General features: G+C 41.0%; 1 protein-coding gene across 1 annotated transcript in view; it reads left to right on the plus strand.

Annotated features, from left to right (window-relative positions):
* Window positions 1-24,674, plus strand: part of il1rapl2 (interleukin 1 receptor accessory protein-like 2) — a 429,626-nt gene that overhangs the window by 387,088 nt on the left and 17,864 nt on the right. The window contains exons 8-9 of the mRNA XM_073487133.1: window positions 6,722-6,854; window positions 17,069-17,214. Coding sequence (XP_073343234.1) covers window positions 6,722-6,854; window positions 17,069-17,214 — 279 coding nt within the window. The remainder of the gene's footprint in view (window positions 1-6,721; window positions 6,855-17,068; window positions 17,215-24,674) is intronic.

Raw genomic sequence — 24,674 nt, forward strand, 5'->3', positions numbered from 1 at the left:
TCTGGATTTATTAGGACCACTAGTGTTTTCCAGCCTTGTGCAGTTGCCCCTGCATGTTTGTAACTCTGCAGCACAGAAGAAAAGATTTAAGTGGAAAGGATCAGTGCGTTGGTTAGTCCATGTCACTGGTTTGTGTAAAGAACTTTCCCTCCAGTTCTTCATGTTAGGGCATTGTGTCAGTCAGTGGGCCTCCCATTTCATCCAGAAAAGTTTGCATATGCATTCCCAGTCAAAAAAACACTACTGCTCTTACAAATATGTTGTGAATAATATCAAATATGTGAATTGGCTGTTTTCACACATGAACAAAAATTTTAACGGGAAAATAAAATAATGTCACATGTTAACTGAAGATTTTCACAAGTGATTGGCTTTTTTTGTTTTTACAAAAGGATGAAAAATGTTACATTTGCATTTTTACATGTAAATTACATAAATTCACCAACCCAGTCGCCAGAATAAATGTTGGCAATGTACTTTTCTGCAAAAATGCAAATAAATTGAAACGTTAAGTTTCGTTTATGTTGCTACTTTGTTTCTTTAGGTTCAAATTTCATTTTTTTCTCTTGCTGTGCTCACAGTGCTGTGTTTCTGCTCTGGTTAGGTTTAGGCCCAAAAATAACTTGGTTAGAGTTAGCAAAAATTGGCTGTTTTTTGGTTGCTATTATCCCAGCTAGAGATGTCCAGAGGTCTTGTTATAAACACCCAGTTTTGTTGCCTGAGTACACTGTAGTCGGTCCTAATAAATCCAGACAACTCCTCGACAGCCAGAGTGTACTAATTTTCAAAAAGTTTTGGTCGCTACAAACACAGATGGAAATTGTCCTGAGGCCTATGAAACTTAAAAATATCTTGTGGTGTCATGTTTACAAATGTTGAAACTCAGACTTGAACTGCGGTCACTGGCCTGCCTGTAACTCCACTATCGTTGCCCTGACCTCCCAACAGGAAAGTCAATTTGTAAACATGTATAGTGAACGTGATATGAGACATTTTGTAGAAATGTTAATATGATACGTAGCGTATGTACAAATTTGAACTCTCTTTATCTGTGGCTTGCAGAAACGTTTACCGCTAACATTTTATCCTGGTAAGTGGGCTGACGTTCACGTGTGTTTGGTTTTTGTCGCATGTAGATTGTAATTTTCACATGTGGAAACAAAACATGGCACATGCAATCACATGAAATTTGCTTTCTCACATTCCACTTTTTTACACGCAATTGATTATTTTGGCATATGAATTGATCGTTTTACTGAGTGGGTTTGAATTTCCACACATGGAAACAATTATGACTGTCTCTGGTATTTTAACCACTCTAAGTGGAATCGAATTTTTTCTTGGTTTGATCCAGCAAGCTAATTAAAACTTATCCATCTGTATACTGGAACACACTGGTTCCACCGCTCCCCTGACAGCTCTCTGGATTTCCAGGGGAAAAGGGACAATTCAATTCAATAAGCTTTATTTAACGTGAATCTTGGCGGTAAGTAGGCCAAGGTTTAATGAAGGGGCTGACTCACAGATGACAGAAATATGAAAATATATCACAAAGGCGATAATTTCAAGTCTATTAACTTAGGTCCTTTCTTGTCATACGTACTTGTCAAGTCAACTGATGTGGGATTTGTAGTGTGTGTGTGTGTGTGTAAAACCAGTTTTCAGTGATTCATTTCCCTCATTAAGGGGTGTCCTACTTCTCTTCTACAATCCTTCACCTGACTGTTATCTGCTGCTTTCTTCTTTCCTTTACACACACGCTGGATGGTGTTTGTTCCCATGAAGTGTATTTCTCCCTAGGTTTAAGTTATTTGATGATTTTATCTGGTACCCCCTTTATGACACCCCCTTTATAAGTTTAATATGTGCATGTATTTAAGGTGGACAAGACCTAGGTTAACTGGGCATCCAAACAAACACATACATCTCGGGAGAGAGAGAGAGAGACGTCTCTCCGTATTGCAACGCTCAGGGTAAAAGGTTGCCATACCAGACAGAGAGGTAAGAAAGAGGCGGGGGTGATAAAGAGAACCAAAAAAGAACAAAAAGAGATTTACAGGGGGAGGGAGGGAAACCATGAGGAGGCACAGAGGGGGAATTATGGGGAAGGAAAAAATGCTGACACAGAGGGAAGAAGAGGAGAAGGAGACACAGAGAGACGGAGAATCCTTGTCAGTGATGAGAAAAAGTGAAAAGCAAGGAGAGAACAGGGAAACACGGAGCGACAAGTGAAATGGACTAATGATGTGAAAAGTAGCTACAGAGGAAGACGGAGAGAAGACAGACTCTGTTTCGATGAATTCTCTACTATATAAAACATCACCACCATCACTGATCAGTTTCCACAGGAATTTGGGATCTTGCAATTGTGGATGGTGGATGGAGGCTGATTTTGCGCTGAAGCGATAAATGTGAAATTCATTTCAGAAAACTCAATATGTGATAGTGATTTGGCATATCAGATAATTGTGCTACATTTATGTCTTAATTTCTGAGTTTTGGCTGCTAACTGCATTTTGATTTAAGAAATAGAGAAATGTTCATTAAAGTTTGTTTTTCTTCAGCTTTTGTTGGGTATCTGTTAGAATATCTAAAGGAAACTCTCTGAAGAATTGTCATTCAAACATCAGCTTTACTGTCACTACCTTTAAACTTAAAGGTGCAATGTGTAAGAACTGGCCAACTGTTAGCCTAGTTAGCCTTGCAGCTAGCAGTCTGGACTGGGAGCTCAGAGCAACGGGGAAGTGTTGGTGTTGTTTACACCATTAGCACAGGAGCTTTTGACCACCGGGAGGAGAAGATTTTAGGCCTGGGATGGGGGGACCCAGTGGGGAATGCTTACAGGAAGTGGGGGCATAATGGGTACCAGAACCAGAGCTGGGCGAGTGGGCAATGGAACTGGGCTCAACAGCGTCCCAGTGAACACAGGCGGGTCGGGAATATCTGACTAATATATATCTGTCTAAAAGTCGTACATAATAAACATCTTTAAATGCAAATGTGTTTGTTCCTTTAATTAAGACTCTGAAGGAAATGACATGTAATCAATATTTGACAAAATTATTGCTGCAAACATCTGCAAAAAATACAGTTTGGGACCCTTACAACACTGTAAATTACATCTTGACAATATCCTACCATACAATGAAAGGTCAGCCGAACAATAGGGCGCATAGTTGTTCCAAAAAAAGACAGAAGGCAACACAAAACTAATATTCACTTTCCTTTGAGCACTGGACATCTGGACCTTTAGCTGCTAAATGCTTCATTGTTTACCTGCTTTCTGCTGAAAACACTTGCTTGAGGTGCCTGAAAATGAAGTTAAAGAGAGCAAAGGGGAAGCAGAGAGCAGTCTGTTAAACCAAAGCAATGAGCTGAAAGAGGGAAGGGAACTGCAGAGTACAGTGATAATTCTCTGTGAGCTTGTCATTCTCAGCGATACCTTTCACATTACTGGATTATAGTCACTGAATCCATTGTTGTTAATAAATAACATAAGATTTTAGTGCATCTTTACCTCCTTAGAGACCACTGTTGATGTTTCTTGTAACCTTTTGTGATAGCTTTGGTTCTGACGCTTGTATCTTGTACTGCTCATCTGGTTGTGAGGACGATGAACCTAATCCAACATATTTTAATAAAACTGAATCAAACTCTAGAGACATCACAGTAGAGGCAGTACTTCATAAAGAAGCGATGATGGTTTCCTTTGGCTGCTGAGAACAAATGAAATATAGAGAAAACACATAAAAGGATAAAGATTTTTTCAGTGAAAATGTCTGAAGCAATGACAGGAAACAACCTCAAAACACAATCTTTACAGGCAGAAGAGAACAGATGTTAAAGTCTGGTAACCAGCATTTCCTCTTGCTTGGATTGCGGCATTAAAAAATGAACCAAGGGCAAACACAGTCTGGACTGATGCTCACATTCAGCTGCTTCTTTATTTCTTTATGTGATTCTACGTGCCTTAAATGTCAGAGAAGACAAGTCTGTCAGGCTGAGTTAAAGTTACAAAGACTGGAATCTTCTGTCGTCTGACTTCTGTTTGCAAACTCACTCGTAATTGGGCAGTGAGTTCTTTCAGCATGATTCACACCAAAGCAAACATGGTCTTCGTGTGATCGCACTCAGCAGCGGTGTGAAATGATGATTGAAAAAAGCGCCCATCAATCACTTGTACAAAGTCTATCTTTGACACTAATGACGACAACATAGCACCAACCTCTTTTTCAGTGTTCTTTTACACCCCCCGCTGCTTTGGCCTCAAATAGAAATGATGACTTTACTCGGCTATGTGAGGCTGGCAGTTCTGATTGAGGGAGACTGACACACAAACACACACACACACTCACACCAAGCACAGCCTGCACACACCCTTGTGCCACACATCAGCAAACAAAGTTGATGATTTTAATCACCATAACATGCTGAGAACACAAACATACCCTCAGGGTGCTAATCAATTACTGTGGAGCGCACACACACACACACACACACACACACATAATCAAACTAAACTAATTTCACTCTAATCCATTTTTTTTCCTAACCACTTCTGCAGTGTGTGTGTTTGTGTGTGTCTTTGGTACATGATGCTGCCTGCCTCAGCACAAAAGCAAGCTAACAAACCATGAGAGCCCACCAACACACGCCTCATACACACACTGATGTATGAAGCTTTGCAGACCACCTCACCTCTCGGCTTGTTAGAAATTATTTTGAGAGACCGACAAACGTCAAAGCTTTCTGTCTTCCTCCCCTCTTTTTCCTCAATCAGAATAAGTGATGCAATGGAAGCAAACATAAAGCAATCATCTGACATTTCCATATGAAAACAGTTCATCAGTTCAGCATTTTTCCATGACCAATTGATAAAACCTCATGTTTATTCAACCGATAACCAGTTCGTGGAAGTTTTTACCTTTGCTGCTGCCTTCGAAAATAGCAATTTCAGAGATTAACTTGCACAAGGACAAGAACAAAACTTGCAGAGAGCCACCACTTGCATTTCCTACACACTCTGCATAAAAGTATCAGCTACAGCTCAATGTCTAAAATGTAAATATTGGTGTTAACATTCAGATCGAGTGCTTGTCTGACAACAAACGCACAGATATACACACAGCGTTAGCATTCAGTGTTGGTTCTTGACTGTGCTGATAGAGCTATCATTATGATAATACTGAGGTCTACCATAATTATCTGCTAATTGACTGCCTAATGAGGTAGCGCTCATTAGAATGCTCATTAATACTCCATCATCACCATTGATAGCTGTAATCACAGAGTGCTGGTTTCAAGGTCTTAGAGGAGGGTGTGTGAGAGCAAGACTGGATACTGTCTGCTCACATATGTGTGCCTAAATGTGTATGTGTGTGTGTGTGTGTGTGTGCGTGTGTGTGTGTGTTTCAAGTATTGTTGATTCTTTCTTCCAGCAGTACCTGTTGCATTCATAATCTATAAAATAGCCCATTTTTTGCCTCCCTGTGCTGTTTTATCTGCTACCGGTTTCTATCATGTATTATGTCGCCCAAATCAAAAATACTTTTTTTTTTTTTACCCCCCAATTTTGTAATTTAACAATTCATACAGTTTGGGTTTGATTTGCAGTGTAGTTGAAATCTAAAAATCTGATCAGACTCTGCTTGGCTTGATATCCCTATGGGTTACTATGGGTTTTATTTTGTGACTTGTGTGTACTGATAATTTTACGCAGGAGCTTATTTCTGCGTTGCTGTTACTGTTGACTAAATTAAATGAATCTTTCATGATAAACCACTACATTCTCACTCCCAACCCATCAAATACAGCAGCTTGTTCAGTGGCCTTGAGCTTCAAACTGTGCTCTACCTACCACTCTAGTGTCAGTTTTGCACGTGAAGGGCTCTGCTGTCAAGTTATCAATTATACATAATATGCAACATCTGGTTAGACTTTCAAATGAAGTTCACATATTATTAGATACTATGACTGGACTGGCTGTGCTGTTATTAATATTGTCAAACGGTCACGGTTTGGTTGGGTTTAGGCACAAAAACTACTACTTGGTTAGGTCTGGGCTACAAAACTACGTGTTTAGGTTCAGGAACAAACAGTTCATGAAATGATCATACTTTGGGTTAAAATAACTGCATTCAGTCTCACAAGTTATGTAAGTTGCATAAAATATGTAAGTTACATATAACTCTTGACACTGTCACAAACGGGATGTATGACCCATCCAACCTCCCCCTGACTTGGCCTATTCTCACACTTCGTCAAATTTAGAAGCGCAGGGCCACTGACCAGGCTGCTGTATTTGACATGTTGGGAGTCACAACAGACTGGACACACATAGATTGGACACAAATGGCGCTAAAGTTAGCCTCCCTCTAAGCAGGCATCACTGCCACCAGCATCATCTATTGAGCCTTTTCATTATTTCAGTTCCCCCAATTTAGGGGGCTCCAAGCAGGCACCCTGCTGCACACCTCTCTGCAGTGGTTCCCTGGGGAGCAGCAGACTTCCAATCATCACCTGCAAGCTTCTGAACAGCTTCAATCACATAATAATAACCATGTCTAGAATATTACAGCATGTATGACATTTTCTTTGTGTGTGTTCCCCTCAGCCTGGACTGCAGTGCCCGATTCAGTATACAGTGGGAAAAATGTACTTGTCTTTCAGTATTCTATTGTTTGTATGTATTGTTTGTACAGAGTTGTATTTTGTTTTGCAGGTATGCCTCTCAGTCTGGACTGCAAAGCGTTTTTTGGCTACAGTGGAGAGAACAGGAGGCCCATCATCTACTGGATGAAAGGAGAAAAGTTTGTGGAAGAACTTGCAGGACATATTAAAGAAAGTGAAGTCAGGTAAATACACCAGCAACCAAACTGAATAATAAATCCACTTCTATTCATAAGAAGAGGAGAAAAAATACAGAAATGTCTGCAGCTGTAGAAAATGAACCACAGTTGGGTAAATAACAACATATGTAATTGTACATGATATTGTTTTTGTCACTTTCTCACCACTCCTGCAAGACAGTGCGACAGTATCAAATATAGTCCGTCAGGTGCGCGGGTTTCCATTGTTAATTAATTTCTGAAAAGGCTCGACCGCAGCTGCACTCCTCGCACTGTCAGTATCTAATTTGCTCTCTTATGATTTATGACTCATTGTGGGGTCTCTGACAGGTTTCTTCTCAAGTTTCCTAAAAAATTATGAATACTAATAATAAAGTTAAATTGAATTCATTTTCTCCCCTATTGGGACCAATTACACTGGGCTCTATTGGGAAAAGCCTCATTGTCTGCAGGGTGTCAAATATCATTAGAACAAGCAGCCAGATCACCATGGAAACCGTCAGCGTACACACAGTGTGACACTCACACACAGATTTAACCTGCTTAAAACAGGTAACACTTTATCAATGAACAGTTAAGCTCCAAAAAACAGTAGGCAAAAGGGACAATTCATCTGCTATTACAATATATTTTGGGCATCATAGATTACCAAAGTGAAAATGTCATCTCAGTGACTGTATGTCTATAGAGCAACATCACAGGACGCACCAGTAGGCATTCCTGGCACATGCACAGCTAGGGATTTAGTTCAACAACAACCTTAAACAAAAATGCAGCAAACTCATTGGCATTAGTAGTTTCTGTATTAACTTAGCCTCTGTGGGCCTTTGTGAGTGCTCGATGAGGGGGATAGAGATGAGATGAGGTATGCAGGATTAGAGCACATGGATGATAGGCTGACTTTATAACTCCACCTGTTAATGCTGCTGTGCTGCAGTGCTGCGGAATCACTGAATTAAATATTTGATCTATGCACCAACTTAGCTGATCCTATTGCAAAATCAAACAGCAACACTGTTACTGGGGTGTACAGTACACCATCTGTACTGCACATGGTAGCATTACATGTTAAAAGAAAACAAGGGTTCTTTGCATCCTGGGCTTTATTTTTGTAGCTCTCTCTATTGATTGTATTGGTTATTTAAATGGATGAATTGCATGATAGTAGTGTGCTCTCCAAAGTCATTTGCTAAGATTTTGCAGTGTGACAATATCACTAAAAGTAGGTCCAATTCAAATCAATGGGTCATTTTCAGGCGACCAGTTCATTAAAATCAGATGTGTTGGTTCAGGGAAACATCTAAAACATGCAGGAGGCCCAGACTACCAGGGTTGAAGAGCACTGTGATATCATATTCCTTCCTCTAGCAATACATTACTGATACACTGGCACCAAATATTGATATTATTACTAAAAAATGAAGGTTCTCTAAAATGATTACTGTGCATATCTGACTAGAGTCACTACTTCATGACTCCTTGTGGCGGTGCTTAGGGTATAGTGGACAATGTGGAGTTACACAGATTGAAAATATTTTAGTGAGGCAAAATTGTATCCTTCATTTGAACATTTTGACTCCAGAGCTCTTCTGCTTTCTGGTACATCAGGTTTTTGCCAGATTATGGATATTTCACATTGGAATAATGTTGCACATAAGCATAAATAACTTTTTTTCGTTGTTTCGTCTCAGTTGTCCAATTTCTGTGAAACTGACATTACAATGCAGTGAACACTTGATTCCTGCTTCTTGCCATAATCATAATCTCTCACCATACAGAAAAGCTGTGAGTGTGCATAACTACGAAAAAAGCGCAGTAGGTCAAATTTAATCCAGGAAGTCAGGCTCATGGTCGCGTCAACAAGGGGTGCTGAGGTTGTACCCCCTAAAAGGAGCCATTATAAAAACCATCAAATGATGAAAAAATGCAGAGAGACATGAGAGAAGTCCACAAGATAAGTGTATAAGATATTAATACTTTCTTTCACCATGAAGCCTGAAGTTTCTCTACAATTCTCTGGTTTATCAATCAAGTGTATGGGCTGATCCACGTTACATATGCCCCTCTCCTCTATGAAACGTCTGTAACTTCACTGCCCTGCATTATTATAAACTATGAGGCTGTTTAACCCAGCATTAACAAGCGTCTTTGGTGTCCCGATCACAAGGGGACAGCTCATCAGTTCTGACTGCTTGGGATCAGATCAATAACCTATGCAACTAAACACCTACATCACTGGGACAAATGGACACAATATTTTTTTACATAAAGAAAGACCTTAATGTATAACATATGCTGAATTTACAAGGAGGCCCAAATAACATAAACAGTGTTCTCAACTCAACAACTCACAAAATTGAGCAATTTTATAAGGGAGTCTGGGGAATTTCTCTCCCTCTACAGTTCCTTGCCATTTTTGACTGTAGTTGATGTGGCTGTTGATGTTGTTGTTCAAGTTTGCTGTCAGCTGTAGTGAACAAAGTTCTCAAATTGTTGTTAATAACTATTAGACATAAGTTGTCCAGGCCATTCAAATAATGCAAAATACATAAATGTCGTGCATCATTTACGATGACGTCATTAAATAGACTGACCCCTCAGCACCCCCAACTGTGACTGACTTTCCACGTCCCTGGTCAGACTGAGCTTACAATTGTTTGCAACAACCACTTTGGGTTGTGGTTTAACTGCTGGCCTTGGTTTACTCTACTTCACATAAATCTAACCTGGGAGTTTGTTTTCACCCTGACCATTAGATGCAGTTGCTTTAGACCTATTTTAGCGATATGTTCAGTTTTAATTAAGTAGTTTCCCTTTGAATGCAGCCATGACAGCACAGTTTAACTGCACTACTTTCCTACCTTTCTAAGCAATTGAGTTTGAGTGCACAAGTTACTCATTTGTGGAAACAAGTAATTACAAGGTACAAGATACTAACCTCCTGGGCTCTGTAAATAAACATGGTTTTAATGAGGAAATCACAGTGTACCAGTAAATAAACTGTTTAATCAATGCTTAAATTATCATTATCAACATTAATTATCATAAACTGCCTCCTCAGCTACTCACCTGCAACCTGAGGTTTTATTTCTTTTAAAGGCACACAGTGACTACATGATCTGGCAGAGAATAGCCTGTTTGTTTTCACTGCTTTTTCCATGTTATTGTTCAACTTGCCCACTTTTGAGAGAATATTCCTATACAATCACTTCTGGTACATTGTCCTGTAAAGAAATACTGCTTTAACATGGACATAATTACAATCCTGTACTGGTTATTTTCGCTATCAGCACCAGCTTCCTCACCCTGACCTGGAAGTTGTCAAAGCCCTTATCATTAAAACATATTTTTAAAGTAGAATCTAGACAAAATGTTCTTTTCTAACCGAAAGCCGCCATATTTTATGTTATCAACTCAACACACCAATAATAATGTTAATGTTCCTCCCTAAAGGGAAATCCTTTTGCCTTCCACACTCCCTCCACAGGGAGGTCAGAGGTCAGTGTTAGCTACAGAACAGCAGATTCAGTGTCTTGCTCCAGGACACTTCAGCAGGAGGGCCACTTGCTGACCTGCTGGGGCTTGAACCCATGTTCTCCATTTAAATGATGATGGTCTCTGGAGCAGCTAAGCCACTCAGTGGCCTCTGAAAGTGTTCACTCCCTGGAAAACAGTGTTGTAGATAAAAAGAACAGAAATGTGAATGAGTTTGAGTGTTCAAACTTCAAATTAATCATGCCCCGTGGTATTAAATTAACCTTTGCCTGATGAATTCTCCATCTTTCAGTCCAGTCCTCTGGCCACCTCTGATCCAATCACACCGCTACTCCAAATCCAACAATCACACCACAGCAGACAGACTCCTGCTGTGATGCACATTAATCTGTTCACGTTTCGCAGCCACCACCCATCCTGCTGCAGCACCAGCCACTGGACTGTGTGTGACCCTGTCTGTTTGCATGGGATCTATAATAATGTGAATAGCTATAATTACAAATTCTTGTTACCCAGCAGTATATGAGAGAACTCGCTCACCTCATTATTACTACACCACCTAGAGAAAGCAGCTTTGATTTGTGTGACGCACAGGAAGTTTGACTTTTTATCCATACTAAGCCTTCAAGAGCTCCCCTTCTGAAAATCTTGCATCTGTCTTTGGAAGATACACCACCAACATAATAAATATGAGCAGTATAATTATTTTTTACTGCAGTTGTTGGCATATAGCGTCAGTCCTGTCTAGCCACTCCACATTTCCACAACTCAGCTATCATAGTTCATGGTTCGTTCATGTGCAATGAATTCCTAATTGCAATATTTCCACTTGGGGCGGTGCTCCCTTCATTTTCACTTGAAGGCAGCACTGGCCCATATGTGTAGTGGTGTGGAGAGGCTTCTTTACCTGCTTGAAATTCACATCAGCTGTCCATTCCAACTGCTGTCAGAGCCTCACTGTTTTTCTAACTACAGCTTGTATCTGCACCAGTGTAAATTATTAGTTGCCACTCTGCAAGTCTTCAGTATCTAAAATTACCAGTGTTTTCCATGGAGCATTTTGGTCAACTAAAGGTTGTTTTAGAGTCAAATGAGGAACTACTTTTTGTATATGTTTTTGCTCGAGAACATGAACAGCCCATTCTCCAGGATATAATGTTAGCAGTTAACACTTCTGCAAACCACAGATACATCCAAGGTCGACAACTGTACCAAACATGGCATGTCACGTTCATATTACATGCTTATTAGCCACCTTTCACATCAGGAGGTGGATGGGATGGTGGTGACCTTACTTACACTTTAAAAACACATCAAACCTTGATGAACGAATTAAATCTTTACTGATGTACATTGTATAATTTGTTGAGAACAAAATGACGTTACAAGGGTCAATGGAAACCAAAATCATCAACCCACTGAGGGCTGGATTCAAACTGAAAATCAAAGTAAAAGATTGAAATCACAGGCTGATCCAACTTGCATGATTTTTTTCATGGCAACTCATAATGTGACTCAGTAGAGTGTATGGCCCATGCGTGCCTGTATACACTCCCCACAACGTCTGGGCATGCTCCTGATGACTCTGCAGATGGTGTCCTGGGGGATCTCCTCCCGGACCTGGATCAGGGAATCAGTGAACTCCTGGACAGCCTGTGGTGGTATATGGCACCGTTGGATGCACCGATACATAACGTCCCATAGGTGCTCAGTTGGATTTATGTAAGGGGAAAGAGATGGCCAGTCAATGGCATCAATGTCTTCGTCATCCAGGAACTGCCTATACACTCTGGCCACATGAGGTCGGGCATTGTCTTGCACCAGGAGGAAGCCAGGGCCCACTGCACCAGTGTAAGGTCTGACAGTTGCTGTGAGGATTTCATCCATCCCAGTACCTAACAGCAGTCAGGGTACAGTTGGCTATGACATGGAAGTCTGTGCAATCCTCGAAGGATATGCCTCCCCAGACCATCACTGACCCACTGCCAAACCGGTCATGCTGGATGATGTTATAGGCAGCACAATGTCCACCACCACCAGACTTATTCAGGCCTGTCAGGTGTTATCAGTGTGAAGCTGCTCTCATTTGTGAAGAGAACAGGGGGCCAGTGATGGACCTGCCAATTCTGGTGTTCTCTCGCAAATGCCAATCGAGCTGCATGGTGCTTGGCTGTGTGCACAGGTCCCCCTAGAGGGGCTGTTGGGCCCTCATGCCACCCTAATGAAGTCTGTTTCTGACAGTTTGGTCAGAAACATGCATACCAGTAGCCTGCCAGAGGTCATTTCGTAGGGCTCTGGCAGTGCTCCTCAGGTTCCACAAAGGAGCAGATGCTGGTCCTGCTGCTGGGTTGATGCCCTTCTACAGCCCTGTCCAGCTCTCCTTGTGTAATGGCTGGTCTCCTGGTATCTCCTCCATGCTCTTGAGACTGTGCTGGGAGACACAGCAAACTGTCTTACGATCGCACAGATGGATGTGCCATCCTGGAGGAGCTGGACTACCTGTGCAACCTGCTTGGGCTGCAGGTACCGCCTCATGCTACCTGTAGTGACAAGGACACTAGCAGAACACAAAACTAGAGTAGAATCAGTCAGGAAGGAAAAGGAGAGAGCAATTGTCTGTGGCCACCAAATGCAAAACCATTCCCTTTTTGGGGGTTGTCTTGTTTTTGCCTCTCCGTTGCACCTGTTGTCACTTTCATTTGCACCAAAGCAGGTGAAACTGATTCACAATCACTTGTGCTTCCTAAATGGGCAGATTGATATCCCTGAAGTTTAACTGACTTGGTGTTATACTGTGACAATTAAGTGTTCCCTAAGTGTATTTAGCGTACAACATTTATTCTTGTGAGTGGATTGACATGAATATGGTCAATTTAAGCGCTTAATTTTTTCTGTATTTTTTTATTGTCAACAAATCCAATGAAAAGACCTAAACGAACAGAGAATTGATCCTACTAACAAGTATTACCTGTGTGTCGCCTGATCCATGATTTACTTATGTAGTTGGTCAGGGTGGCGTGAGTTGTAGTCAAAGGATTTAGTGGTTAAGTAGAGCTGGACATGATCTGCGTATCAGTGGAGATCTTTAAAGTGGCTGGCAGCGTGACGAGGATGAACAGCAGAGGACTGGGTACTGAACCCTTGGGTACATCTTGGGACAGAGGTGTAGTAGCAGAGGTGAAGTTGAACTGCTGTCTTTCAGCGACAAACAGAATGACTTCAGCAAGGAGGAGGCAGTACCAGTGACATTGAGGATCTCCAGGCAGCAGAAAAGAATGAAGTTTTTCACGTCAAAAGCAGCAGTGAGGCAAAAGAGGATATGAATACAGAGATTACCAGAGTGTGACGAGAGGAGATTTTTGGTCACTTTTTTTGAATGAATTAGAATTGCATGGACATGTCATTGGGTGATCACATGTAAAAAAAAAAATCAAAGATTAGCTGAAGAAATAATTCGTCACTACTTAATGGAAGGAGTATTTAATATCAGATGTCAGGAAATCGTAGAGATCAGAGAGAAATAGAGAGCAGTGAGAAGAGGAGGAAAAGAGGTCTGAAATGGGTGAGGAGTGGGTGTGGAGAGATATTGGAGGGGAGGTGAGAAAAAGGAAGAGAGGAAGTGATGTGTTTTTAATTGAGGATTTTAGCAAGTCGCTGTTTTTGACAGTGACCTCTAATGCTCTGCCCTGGTAAACATCAGAGTGATGCACACACTCTAAACCACTAACACCCAGAGGAAGAGAGTACGAGAACGTCATTTGGTGCATTTCTTCAGGAACCTTTGACAGGATAGTATTTCAGTTCCCACAGAGATGACCCATGCTAAAATTGTGTGTGTCTCAAAATTCTTTGAGCACTTGAATAAAAGCCTTAAGTGTCAGATATTATTTTTCATGATTAATTACCAAGAGAACAACATTGAACTACTACATATTGCCTTATTTCTGCCTGCCATGGTTGCATTTGCTAGCCCCTGTGTGTGTTTTAGAATCAGTCAGTCTGGACTACTGTAGGTCAAATCTGAGTCGAATCAGCATATTATGTAAAGAAGAAGAAAAACTAACTTCTGTGTCCTGTCTGATCTGTTTTCCAACACTTTTGCTGTCTGCTGGTTTGATTTGAACTCTCTCTCTTAATTCAAACCAAGTCACCCCACTACACAGCTAACCTAAACCAGGCTGAACTCAGCTTGTGGACAGTGGGAATACTGTACAACCACTGTATCTTTTTCTTCTTTTTCAGTCATCTAAAAGTAAAAAGTATTTGTGTGAGCAAGGCTATTTCAACTGTGAATGGTTTTTCATTCACTTTGAATTCAGCCACTTCAGAATGCAAAGGAGGTGTGTACCTTTTGCCAGGTTTTTTTCCCCTGCCTGTTTCCAAATATTCAGTAATGCAATAAATATAAATTCTCATATTTAGCCTGTACTACTTTACTGTAATTATTGCTTGTGTTTGTTTTGACCCATTTATTCCATGGGTCTTATACCATGTCCTGCTCAGTGTTGTAAAAATCAAACTTCCCTGCACTACGGTTATAGTTTCATCAAAAATGTTGGCAGCAGACACAAGACCCTCTGTATTCAAACATTGCATTGTGTGTCATCGGCCGCACAACACTCCAAAAGCCTGTCCAGATTTGTCTCAGTTCACACTCCTCACACTCATTTTCTCTGGTCTTGTCGCAGTCTATGAGACAATTTCCTCCCAGGTTCGAGCTAGGATTACTCGGGTATTAGAAGCTGACATTGAGTTCACTTCACAAAACACCAGCTTTTAATATAATCTTCCCCTCTGAACCATTGGATGGGCTGTTTTTAATTGCAGGAGGACTGGAGTAAATTAAGTGGTCAACTGTTTTCCCTTCTGAAAAGTTTTTAGGTGAGAAAGCAACTGTGTGTGTTCAGAATACTGGCAGTTTTATTAATCGAATTTGAGAAGCTCCACATTTGACCCTTCCTTAGTCCTGCCCATTTTCACTTTTTTGGTCAAATAACATTAAGCTAGCTTGGTACCTGAATGAACCTCGGTCAACTTCCCTGTTTCCTGTTAGCCTTATATGTATGTGCTATGTGCACTGTCCATCTATAGTGAAAAGGCAACAAGTTAACAAGATGGCTAAAAGGTGGAAGGTGTTTATGCCATTACCCACTCTAAGGATGCCTTTTTTACGCTATAAAGAGTGGATTAGGACTGCGGTCAAGCCAGTCGCCTCTTGTTTTTATGTGGTCAAACTAGCCGCCTGTGTGGTAGACCTCACCATCAGCTGAACATCAAAACCATCACCAAAGAAACCTACATTTGTTGAAAGGTAACACTATGATGTAAAGTCTCATTATATTGATGCTTGAGTGATGAGATCTTAAAAGGACACAGTGTATACAGTTACGTCTTCAGTTAGTTAGTAGTTAATGTTAGCAAACTAGCTAAAGTATAACGATCAGCACCATGGTCTGTGGTCAAGAATAATACAAAGAGTACTTTATTAATCCCATAACCTCATACCGGAATAACTTCTGAATTCGTATAATTTTGCCGTGTTCATAAAACTTAACATCATAAATATATCCTTCCATCACACATTGTAGTCCTTGCCGACAGCTTCTTGAAGCTATATTGCCTGACTCACAGCACCTGTCTATTAAACATGCAGCACCTGACTAAACAGGACCAACGTGGCCATGTTTCTTATTTTCAAACTTGTCCAACCTAGCAACAGTAACTGAAGGGAGCAGGACTTCGAGTGGGTCAACTGGAGACCCTACTGCACAAGCACCTATGAGGGCAGCTAGTCCAACTTTCCTGACAGTTACACAGACCCCTGCAGCCAAAGCAGCAGTCGACATCATCAAAAAGACATTAACATGAAACAACATGAAATAATTATATTAATGTCAATAACTTAATATGAGCATAAATTGATGCAAGTTACAGTTTATGAAATAAAATTGCAATAGTTATTCAATTCCAATTTAAATTATAAATGTAAAAATGTAATGAATTAGAATTCATTAAATGAGATTGACTTGTTTGGTGTTCACTATCACAGACCTGATAGATGACAGATTTGACGGAATGGGAAAAAAAATCCCAACCTGTGATGCTACTCATCCATCTGTGCTTACTGCTCTGAATCTGCACTGTCAGTACACTGAGTCTGAGCTTAGATATCGGTGGTTATGGCTGAATCTGACCTCAAATCAGGCTTAAAGGTGCATGTTGTGACCCAAACATCAGTTCAGTCCCCCCCCCCCCCCCCCTTCTCTACCTCCTCTCTTCCTCCACCGCGCAGCCTTTTAGAGGAGTATGACCTCACCATAAGGAGAGAGGCTTTCTCCAGCTGTCGCCAATGTTTTCTACACATGCGTCCTTGCTCCCTCTGTCCTCCTTTTTCATCTGCTCTATGCTCCACGCCTCATTTCTACTCTCTCCTGTTTTCTTCATTCTCCTTTTGAAGCTTTTTGCCAGGGACATAGACCTCCAACTGTCTCTAAGATCTACATGTTTCCCTCCTTGTTCTCTCACTCCCTCTTCTCTTCTTCCCTCTTTCATTTCCACTCATAAGCTATTTTTTGACGAGTAGCCCATGAGAAAACTCCAACTCATCCTTATTATTTTTCAAACATGTTTGTGTGTCCTTTGTCTTTCTTAAAATATTTTTAAAAAGTGTAAATAGATGTTGCTGATATCTCTTACTATTGTCTTCTGTTTGTGTGTTTTTCCAGGATTTTAAGGGAGCATTTAGGGGAGAAGGAGGTGCAGCTGTCCTTAATGTTCGATGCTGTGGAGGAAGCAGACCTGGCCAACTACACCTGTTACGTGGAGAACCATATAGGGAAGCGCAGCGGGAGCGCTATACTGCAGAAGAAAGGTATATTACTCTTTTCACTTCCCTTCCTCGCATTTCACAGAGACAGAATCAAATAAGTGCCTCAAATGTGCCATCTTTTTATCATGTCATAACTGTCACTTCTCCTGGAACAATAAATCTGGTTGAGTGACAGAGAAAATGTGATCATCACAGACAGCTTGCAAGTTAATTGCTCATTTAAAAAAAAAAACAGCAGTAAGGTTCAAATTTGTTATTTTGACTGTACTGACAGACACCAACATCATCAACATCATCATTACCTGAAACTATATTTATGCAGCACTTAGGTAAAACAGACAGGACAGGGAATATTAGATGGGGCCTAGAACAGAGCTCCCCATAGCTGCTTTCTGCTTCCACATTATACAGTCAAATAGCAAATTCTGGCTCTCTCCAAGGTACACAAATGTTCCTACCATGATCCTTAAAGTGTTATGTTTTGTGGTAAGAAAAAAGGTGAGGACCCAAATGCAAAACACCCAGGAGGCAGGCAGGATTAAGAAACAAAAGGCAAGTTTTATTAACATAAACTGAAATAATCCAAAAACAAAGACTCCAACAGAGTACCAACTTAGAAGAGCAAAGTACAACTCAGTAAAAACATGAGGGACAAAAACCCAGGAACATACCATGGGGAGACACTGGAGGACACTGGAAAATACTGGCTTGAATACAAACAAAACTAATAAGGGGATGAGGTGCAGGTGGAGTGAGGTGGGGAAACACAGGTGAGGGAAATGAATGGAAAAACACTGCAAGGAGGGAGAGGCTGAAGAGGGACATGCAGAACAGGTGGGGAGGGAAAGCAGACTGGTGTGGACCACAAGAAAGCAGGGGGGAAAACTTTTATGGCACCGATCGAACTGCCTCGATACTATCGAGTGTTGAAAAATATCTTGTCATCCAATAACAAATTTCAATACCTAAGGAGTTAATCTCCTAATTACCGTCATGAGCCAGTAAGCATGCAGCATGCTTGTTGTGCCAAGATCTCATAGATCTGGTGACTGGCTGTAATGGAAGTCAGCCCAGAGAAGGGCGAAAACATCTTTTCCATCAAGAAAAGCCTTCAGTGCTGTTCTCTGCTCTTCTTTCAATGAAATAAACTCTCCAGTTCTGATTCACTTCATGCTGCTCCGCCCATTTTCCCTCTTCCGGTCCGAACGCAATTGTGTTTGTCCGTCCGGTTTAGTGCTCGTAAGGGGATGTTCAGCAGCCACACTGCAGTGATTGGACCAAGTTAGCTGCACTTCTACTGTAATTTTCACCACAAGAACTGTTTATAAACCAATAACTTCACAATCACATGTGGCACTTGTGACATACCAAAAGCACATAAATACAGTATTTATAACTGTGCAAAAAGCACAATTTGTGCGCCTTTGTGTTGGTTTGAATACAATGCGAGACTACAGCATGTGAGCAGGAGATGTTACCTGTTGACCTGCGTCAGTATTCAGTGTTAGTATTACAGTAACGTTAAGTGTAACATTATCTGTGGAGTAGTTGTATTAGCCTTAGTCTCATGCTAGTGATTGTTAATCATAGTTAGACAACTTTGTCAAGTTAATAAATCTTGCAGTTTGACAGTTTTTTTCACACAAAGCTATATCGTTACTTCCCATGCCTGTCTATCAAGTAAAATTACACACAGCATCATCAAACACACACTTACCGGCAATTATGTGCGGTGGCGAGGCTTCTTATGGTGAACAGAAACTTTTCAGGAAAAAGGTGTTTGTTTGTTGGCTTCCAATGATCTTCAAAACGCTCCTGATTTAAAAACTAATTTCTCTTCATCCAGTTGTCATGACATCCTTTCACATAGCAAGCTGTGCTATATGTGGTTAACTATTATCTGCCAGTCGCCAGAAAATGTTAGCGTATTGCTCATGTCTACATTTTTGTTTGTGTATGCAATCATCTGGCTTCAGCTGTGTAGATGTGTATTTGAACTTTAGACAGAGCTAGGCTAGCTGTTTCCCCCTGCTGCCAGTTGTTATGCTAACCTAAGCTAAGCCAATCCCGTCTTGACTATCGCTCAGACGTATGAGTTGTATAGATCTGTTTATCCAACTCTTGGCAAAAAGGCAAATAACCGAATTTCCCAAAATGTCGAACTATTCTTCTAAGCAGGTTAAATATTGACTTAAAGTTCCTGTTGGTAAACTAGTAAAACTGAGTCGGAACTGAGACTCACAAATCAACTATCTTACCAACAAGAGCTTGAAGGAATATCTATTCACAGACAATTCAGTGCCATATAGACAGTAAACAAGTAGCCTAGTCAAGCTCTGGATTTAAAGCTTCATCTGTGTATTGTCCCAAAGGCAGTGCTTTACTTGTTTACCCTGACTTGCTAAATATAAAACGGTATCTGCTCTAGTTACCTGGGACATATTCCATTTCTCTTCATGTTTCTGTTAGCAAGAAAAACCCCTACAGCTCAGGAGCTGATGCTACTTTTATGGCTCAGTAAATATTTGTGGATGTAAACGGCTTCCAAGATAATTAAGGCTTTAAACTGTGTGCTGTCATCAAGAAATGTGCGAGATGTAAAACGCTCCTCCAAAGCTTAATTTCAAACATTTGGCTAGCTGCTCTTAAACAACTGACAGGAAGAAAATAGTAGCACAAATATAGACAGACCAACAGAGAATCCAAGAGGAACAATGTTACAGAAGCTCTGATTGACAGGTGATCTCCAGAAAGTGTGGTGAGAGAACACATCAGCAACGAGTGCTGAGCACCACAGATGGAGACAAAAAAGAAAAAAAAGAAAAAAGGATCTTTATAGTTACCGCTTTAAATATTCAGCTGAAAAATGCACAAGGGCACAGTTCCCTTTGTAAACATTTGCAGCAGTCCTGCAGTATCTTGCTTTCCATCTGATGAGCAGAGAGAACGGGCCTGTTTGAGTCAGAGGCCACAACCTGGAGAAAGAGAGAGAAACCTAGAGAGACGAAGAGAAACAAAGAATAGCCAAACAGCGCTGGAGGAGGAGATGAATTGTCTCTGTTACCTCAAATCTCACTGGAAAAGGGGGCAGCATGAACGCCCGCTGTATGAAATAAATGTATGTAATGCAGGGAGGCAGGGACAGGGAGAATTGGGGGGGGTGGGATGTGGCAAGAGATAAACAGGCGCAGAAACGGCGGGAGACAGAACGAGGCAAGAAAACGGAGAACAAGGGAGAAATAATAGATGCGGACCGAGAGATAAAGATGGGGAAGGTGAGGGGTGTACGAGAAAATTGGGAGAGACAAAGTGAGGAGGAAAAAGAGAAAAGAAGAGACACGGGGAGGGGGGGGGAGAGGAGGACTAAAAACAGGTCTTTCTCTCTCCCCGTCTGACTCGCGCTGAATGCCTTGGGTGTCAAATCTATCTTACTATACTTAACTAGCACCCCGGGGACTCTCGCACACAGGCGCAAACACACACACGGGATCACAGAGACACACACACCTCCAGAGGGGGTCTGGAAGGGAAGTGCAGGGTCGTCATTATTTCACACTGTAATTACTTGGATGAATACAGGAAATATGTGTGTGTGAGTGTGTGTGTGTGTGTTTGTGTACAAAGCTTTACGCGAAAACAATAGGCAGCACATTCTGTATGTGTGTGTGATCAGACCGGATGCACACACGCAGAGACATATACCTTCCCCTCATGGGAGGCATCAACTGTTAAGGGGCTGTTGGAAAGCATGGTGCTGTGCTACACACACACAGTATGAAGGAACACACATGAATACTGTTGAAAGTATCCCTTCATGTGCGTCTCCTGTTGATGCTAAATGAAGTGGTGTGAAAGTCTCAAACACAGTCAGGCTTCCCTCTCCCTCCGTCTCCCTTCCCTCCCATTTATCTCTTAATTTAGCAATAGTTGTCTCAAAGCTTTAAACTCCCTCTTGCCTGCTTCTCTTTATCTACATCTCCTTCACTGTGATCAGTATAAATTTAGAAAAAATGAGCAAGAGATAATAGCTTTAACCTGGAAAAGAATCCCCCATTCACTGTAATTCACCCCCTACAGGGCAATTATCATTCCGTCGATGCAGAAAGTATTTTAGCTCATCAGTAGGCACCTCAATTTGAGATTTTTTTTGCTAAAGAGCCAGCTGAGGAGGATTTATTACAACTAAAACTACATTGCCCTTACATTAATTTGATTGGAAGTGTAAATGGGATTTTTTCAGATATATTTAAAACTTAATGACATTGTCTGAGGGATTAGAGACGGCAACATCAGAGCAGAAACCTCAACAACAGACAGGACAGCTGGGACAGGTTCTGGGGTGATGAGGGACAGAGGGACACGTTAACCCTCATGCAACTGTTGATACATTTTATGTTTTTTAACTTTCATTTTTGCATCATTTTGGCTGTATTAATGAATATTTTGCATACAGGCCAAATACATGCTGTTTCCCTTGTGTCCTATAGGGCGCTTTGCCTCATAATAAAACTTAACTCTTGTGCAACTGAAAAAAGACCACATTCAGTACAAAAAAATGTTCCATGTCAAAAAAGTTTTAAGTCTATGGAATATAAAAAATGTTTGTGTTTTTTTCCATTTAAAAAAACAGTGGCATCGTGTAAACAAACTGGTATTTAAAGGGTTAAAACCCTGAAAATGAATGAATATCTGGTTGTTATTATCAGGACTGATGTTGGTTGAAAAATGTAACCCAGTGAAAGTTTAAAATATTATTAATATATAGTATTTTTATGGCAGTTTTTCATATGGAAGTAAAAAAAAACCTCAGTTGCATGAGGGTTAACATCAGCTCAGATAATGCATCATATGACAAAAAATGACATGCAGTTTTCAATCAGAAATTGAAAGCTGTCAGTGAATACTTGTTGGACTTTTCCACAGGAACTTTTGGCCACGCTGGACCTGGGCTTGTTTAACCTGATCCTCCATCCCCGACCTCCTTCCTATACAGACTTTTCACTCTTTATAATACTTCTCCTCACTTCCTCCTTTGCAGCTGTAGTAATTATTATAGCCCAAGAGGTCGCCGCCTAACAACAAACGTAAATATGGATGGTAATAAGCTGCTTTCATAGTCGACCGATATGGAAATTTTTTTGATGAGGACTGGCTGATGAAACTGTTGAACCAGCAACAGATTGAACTTAAAGAAACTGAACTAAAAACAGTGACAATGTATTTTACAGTGATGTGTAGAAAAGACTTCATTGTCAGTGACCAAGTAACCTTAGAATTGAACTCCAGTAAACTATAGTCGGCTACTTTAGTAAAAGTTCACTAACCGGGCTAACTAGCCAGCAGTCTATCCCAGCACTTCCTGGCCTGAATGCCTTGAAGATAACAGGGTCACATTTGGGCGCCTGAACACAACATGACAGCCTAAACAAAGCACAAGTTGTCCTAAGTTAGCACAAGTTATCAAAGCTTGATTTCATGCACTGTGTGTGTGATTGAATTAGGGTGTGCTCTCACCCCGCAGTGACCCAATGTAATGGGCTGATGCGTCTATGTTGAGCGCATGCACTCACACACGCATGCACACACCTACAGTAGACACACCATACACATCCACTTATTGTAACTGACAGAGCAGAAAGAGCTGCCTTCAGCCACCATGACGAGAGGCTTACTAGAAAGACAAACGGAGGGAGAGAGACGGACGGAAAGAGATGACAGGAGAGAGGAGGGATTGAGAGAAGATGACAAACAGAAGGACAGACGGACGACATGATTTCGACAATGTCACTCAAAGGTTTCTGTTTTGGTTCACAACAGGTTCCTATCTTATCTGCTTCATCCAGAGGCAAAAAGTAGAGATTGATACACCCAAACATTCCCTTTGACCCCATTTGCACTTTGTCACTTCAAGTGTCTTGGACCGATCAGATAGCTGTGGAATAACAGCGCAAAAGTGCAGCTGCATCCAGGAAGCTTTGATCAATCACACTGATCAAACCCCACCCCAAGAGGAGGTTAAAGATGCATTCGAGCCCGATGTTGAAAGGTGTGAATGCATCAGTCTCTCTAAGGTGCGAACATCTATACATCACCTGAGTGGGCGCTCTGTACAGATACCCAATCACAGGTATCTCCCCTATGATAACAACAGCTAAAGTCAATGGAATTATTGTGAAATTAGCCCCTGCTCTCCCTGTCTCCGTTTGCTATTTCTGTAAATAAACTGCTAGTGTGCAAAGTTATTCTTCCTCCACTTGCTTTTTTGGCATTTACCAAACACCCTCTATACTTGTAGCCCGGGAGAAACAAGACAGATGGACTCAGATTTGTGATCTGCCATCAGAGATTTGGATAAGTGTATACGAAAGTGGCTTAAACCGCTTTTGGATTTTATTCAGGCACGAGACACTCGAATTTTGAAAGTGTAGACAGGCCATTGAGTGTGAATATCTACTTAGCGTTGCATGCTTGGCACTTCTCCAGTAAGCCTAACTTTTTCCAAGAAGAGTCACTTTTTCTTGTCTCTAACTTCTTGTGAAAAGCGTTTATCTGAATACAATGTCCATTCACCAGCTGGTTTGGAGCATTTGATCAGATCGCAAGACCTTCTTCAGCAGATGGAGTTGGCCATTTGTCATGGAACTGTAGATATTTACATTTTTTTTAAGGCCCTGCACATCCACACAGGTGTTTTGCACATTCTGGCCCAACACATCCTCATACCCAATCAAATGAATAGGTCGATTGTCAGCAACTCCCAAAATGACATATGTCACTGTTCCGGAAAAAAAAAAAAACATGACTGTTGCAGCTTAACAGTGACACATGTGCTGGACTTTTGTCGTATGGTCGCTGTTTGGTTAGGTTTAGGAACAAAAACTACTTTGTTAGGTTTAGGCAAGTAAATTACTTGGTTAGGTTTAGGAACAAAAACTACTTTGTTAGGTTTAGGCAAGTAAATTACTTGGTTAGGTTTAGGAAAACGTTGGGGTTTCTCTTAAAATTACTATGTTACTTATGTAACCTCCTAAATTACAAACAACCTTCATTACCTAAATAACTTACATTGGGTTTTGTACATGACGTAACTTCACGACATCAGTAAGTTAGAAGAACTCACTGTTGACTTCTGGTTTCACAGTGGACATGAACAGCGGTCTTCTGCAAAAAAGTCCAGTGCTTGTTTAACCTGACCGTCCATCCCTGACCTCTTCCCTCTGGACTTTTCACTCTTTATACTATTTTTCCTCACTTCCTCCTTTGAAGCTTTACCAATAACTACAGCTGTGAGATACTGCTGCCTAAAAACAAACATAAATATAGGTAATAATAGGCTGCTTTCATTTTTGACCCATATAGTCGGTTTTCTGGGGAGGACACGCTCTCCTGGGTGATCGGACCTCTGCTGAGGTTCAGGTTGGATGGAGCTATGTTGGCATCATGTGAGGTCACAGTTCTTCATGAACTAACAATAAAAACAAAGGTGTGAGTTTTCCCACCAT

Source organism: Pagrus major, chromosome 18 (genome assembly GCF_040436345.1).
Source record: "Pagrus major chromosome 18, Pma_NU_1.0".
Classification (NCBI taxonomy): Eukaryota; Metazoa; Chordata; class Actinopteri; order Spariformes; family Sparidae; genus Pagrus; species Pagrus major.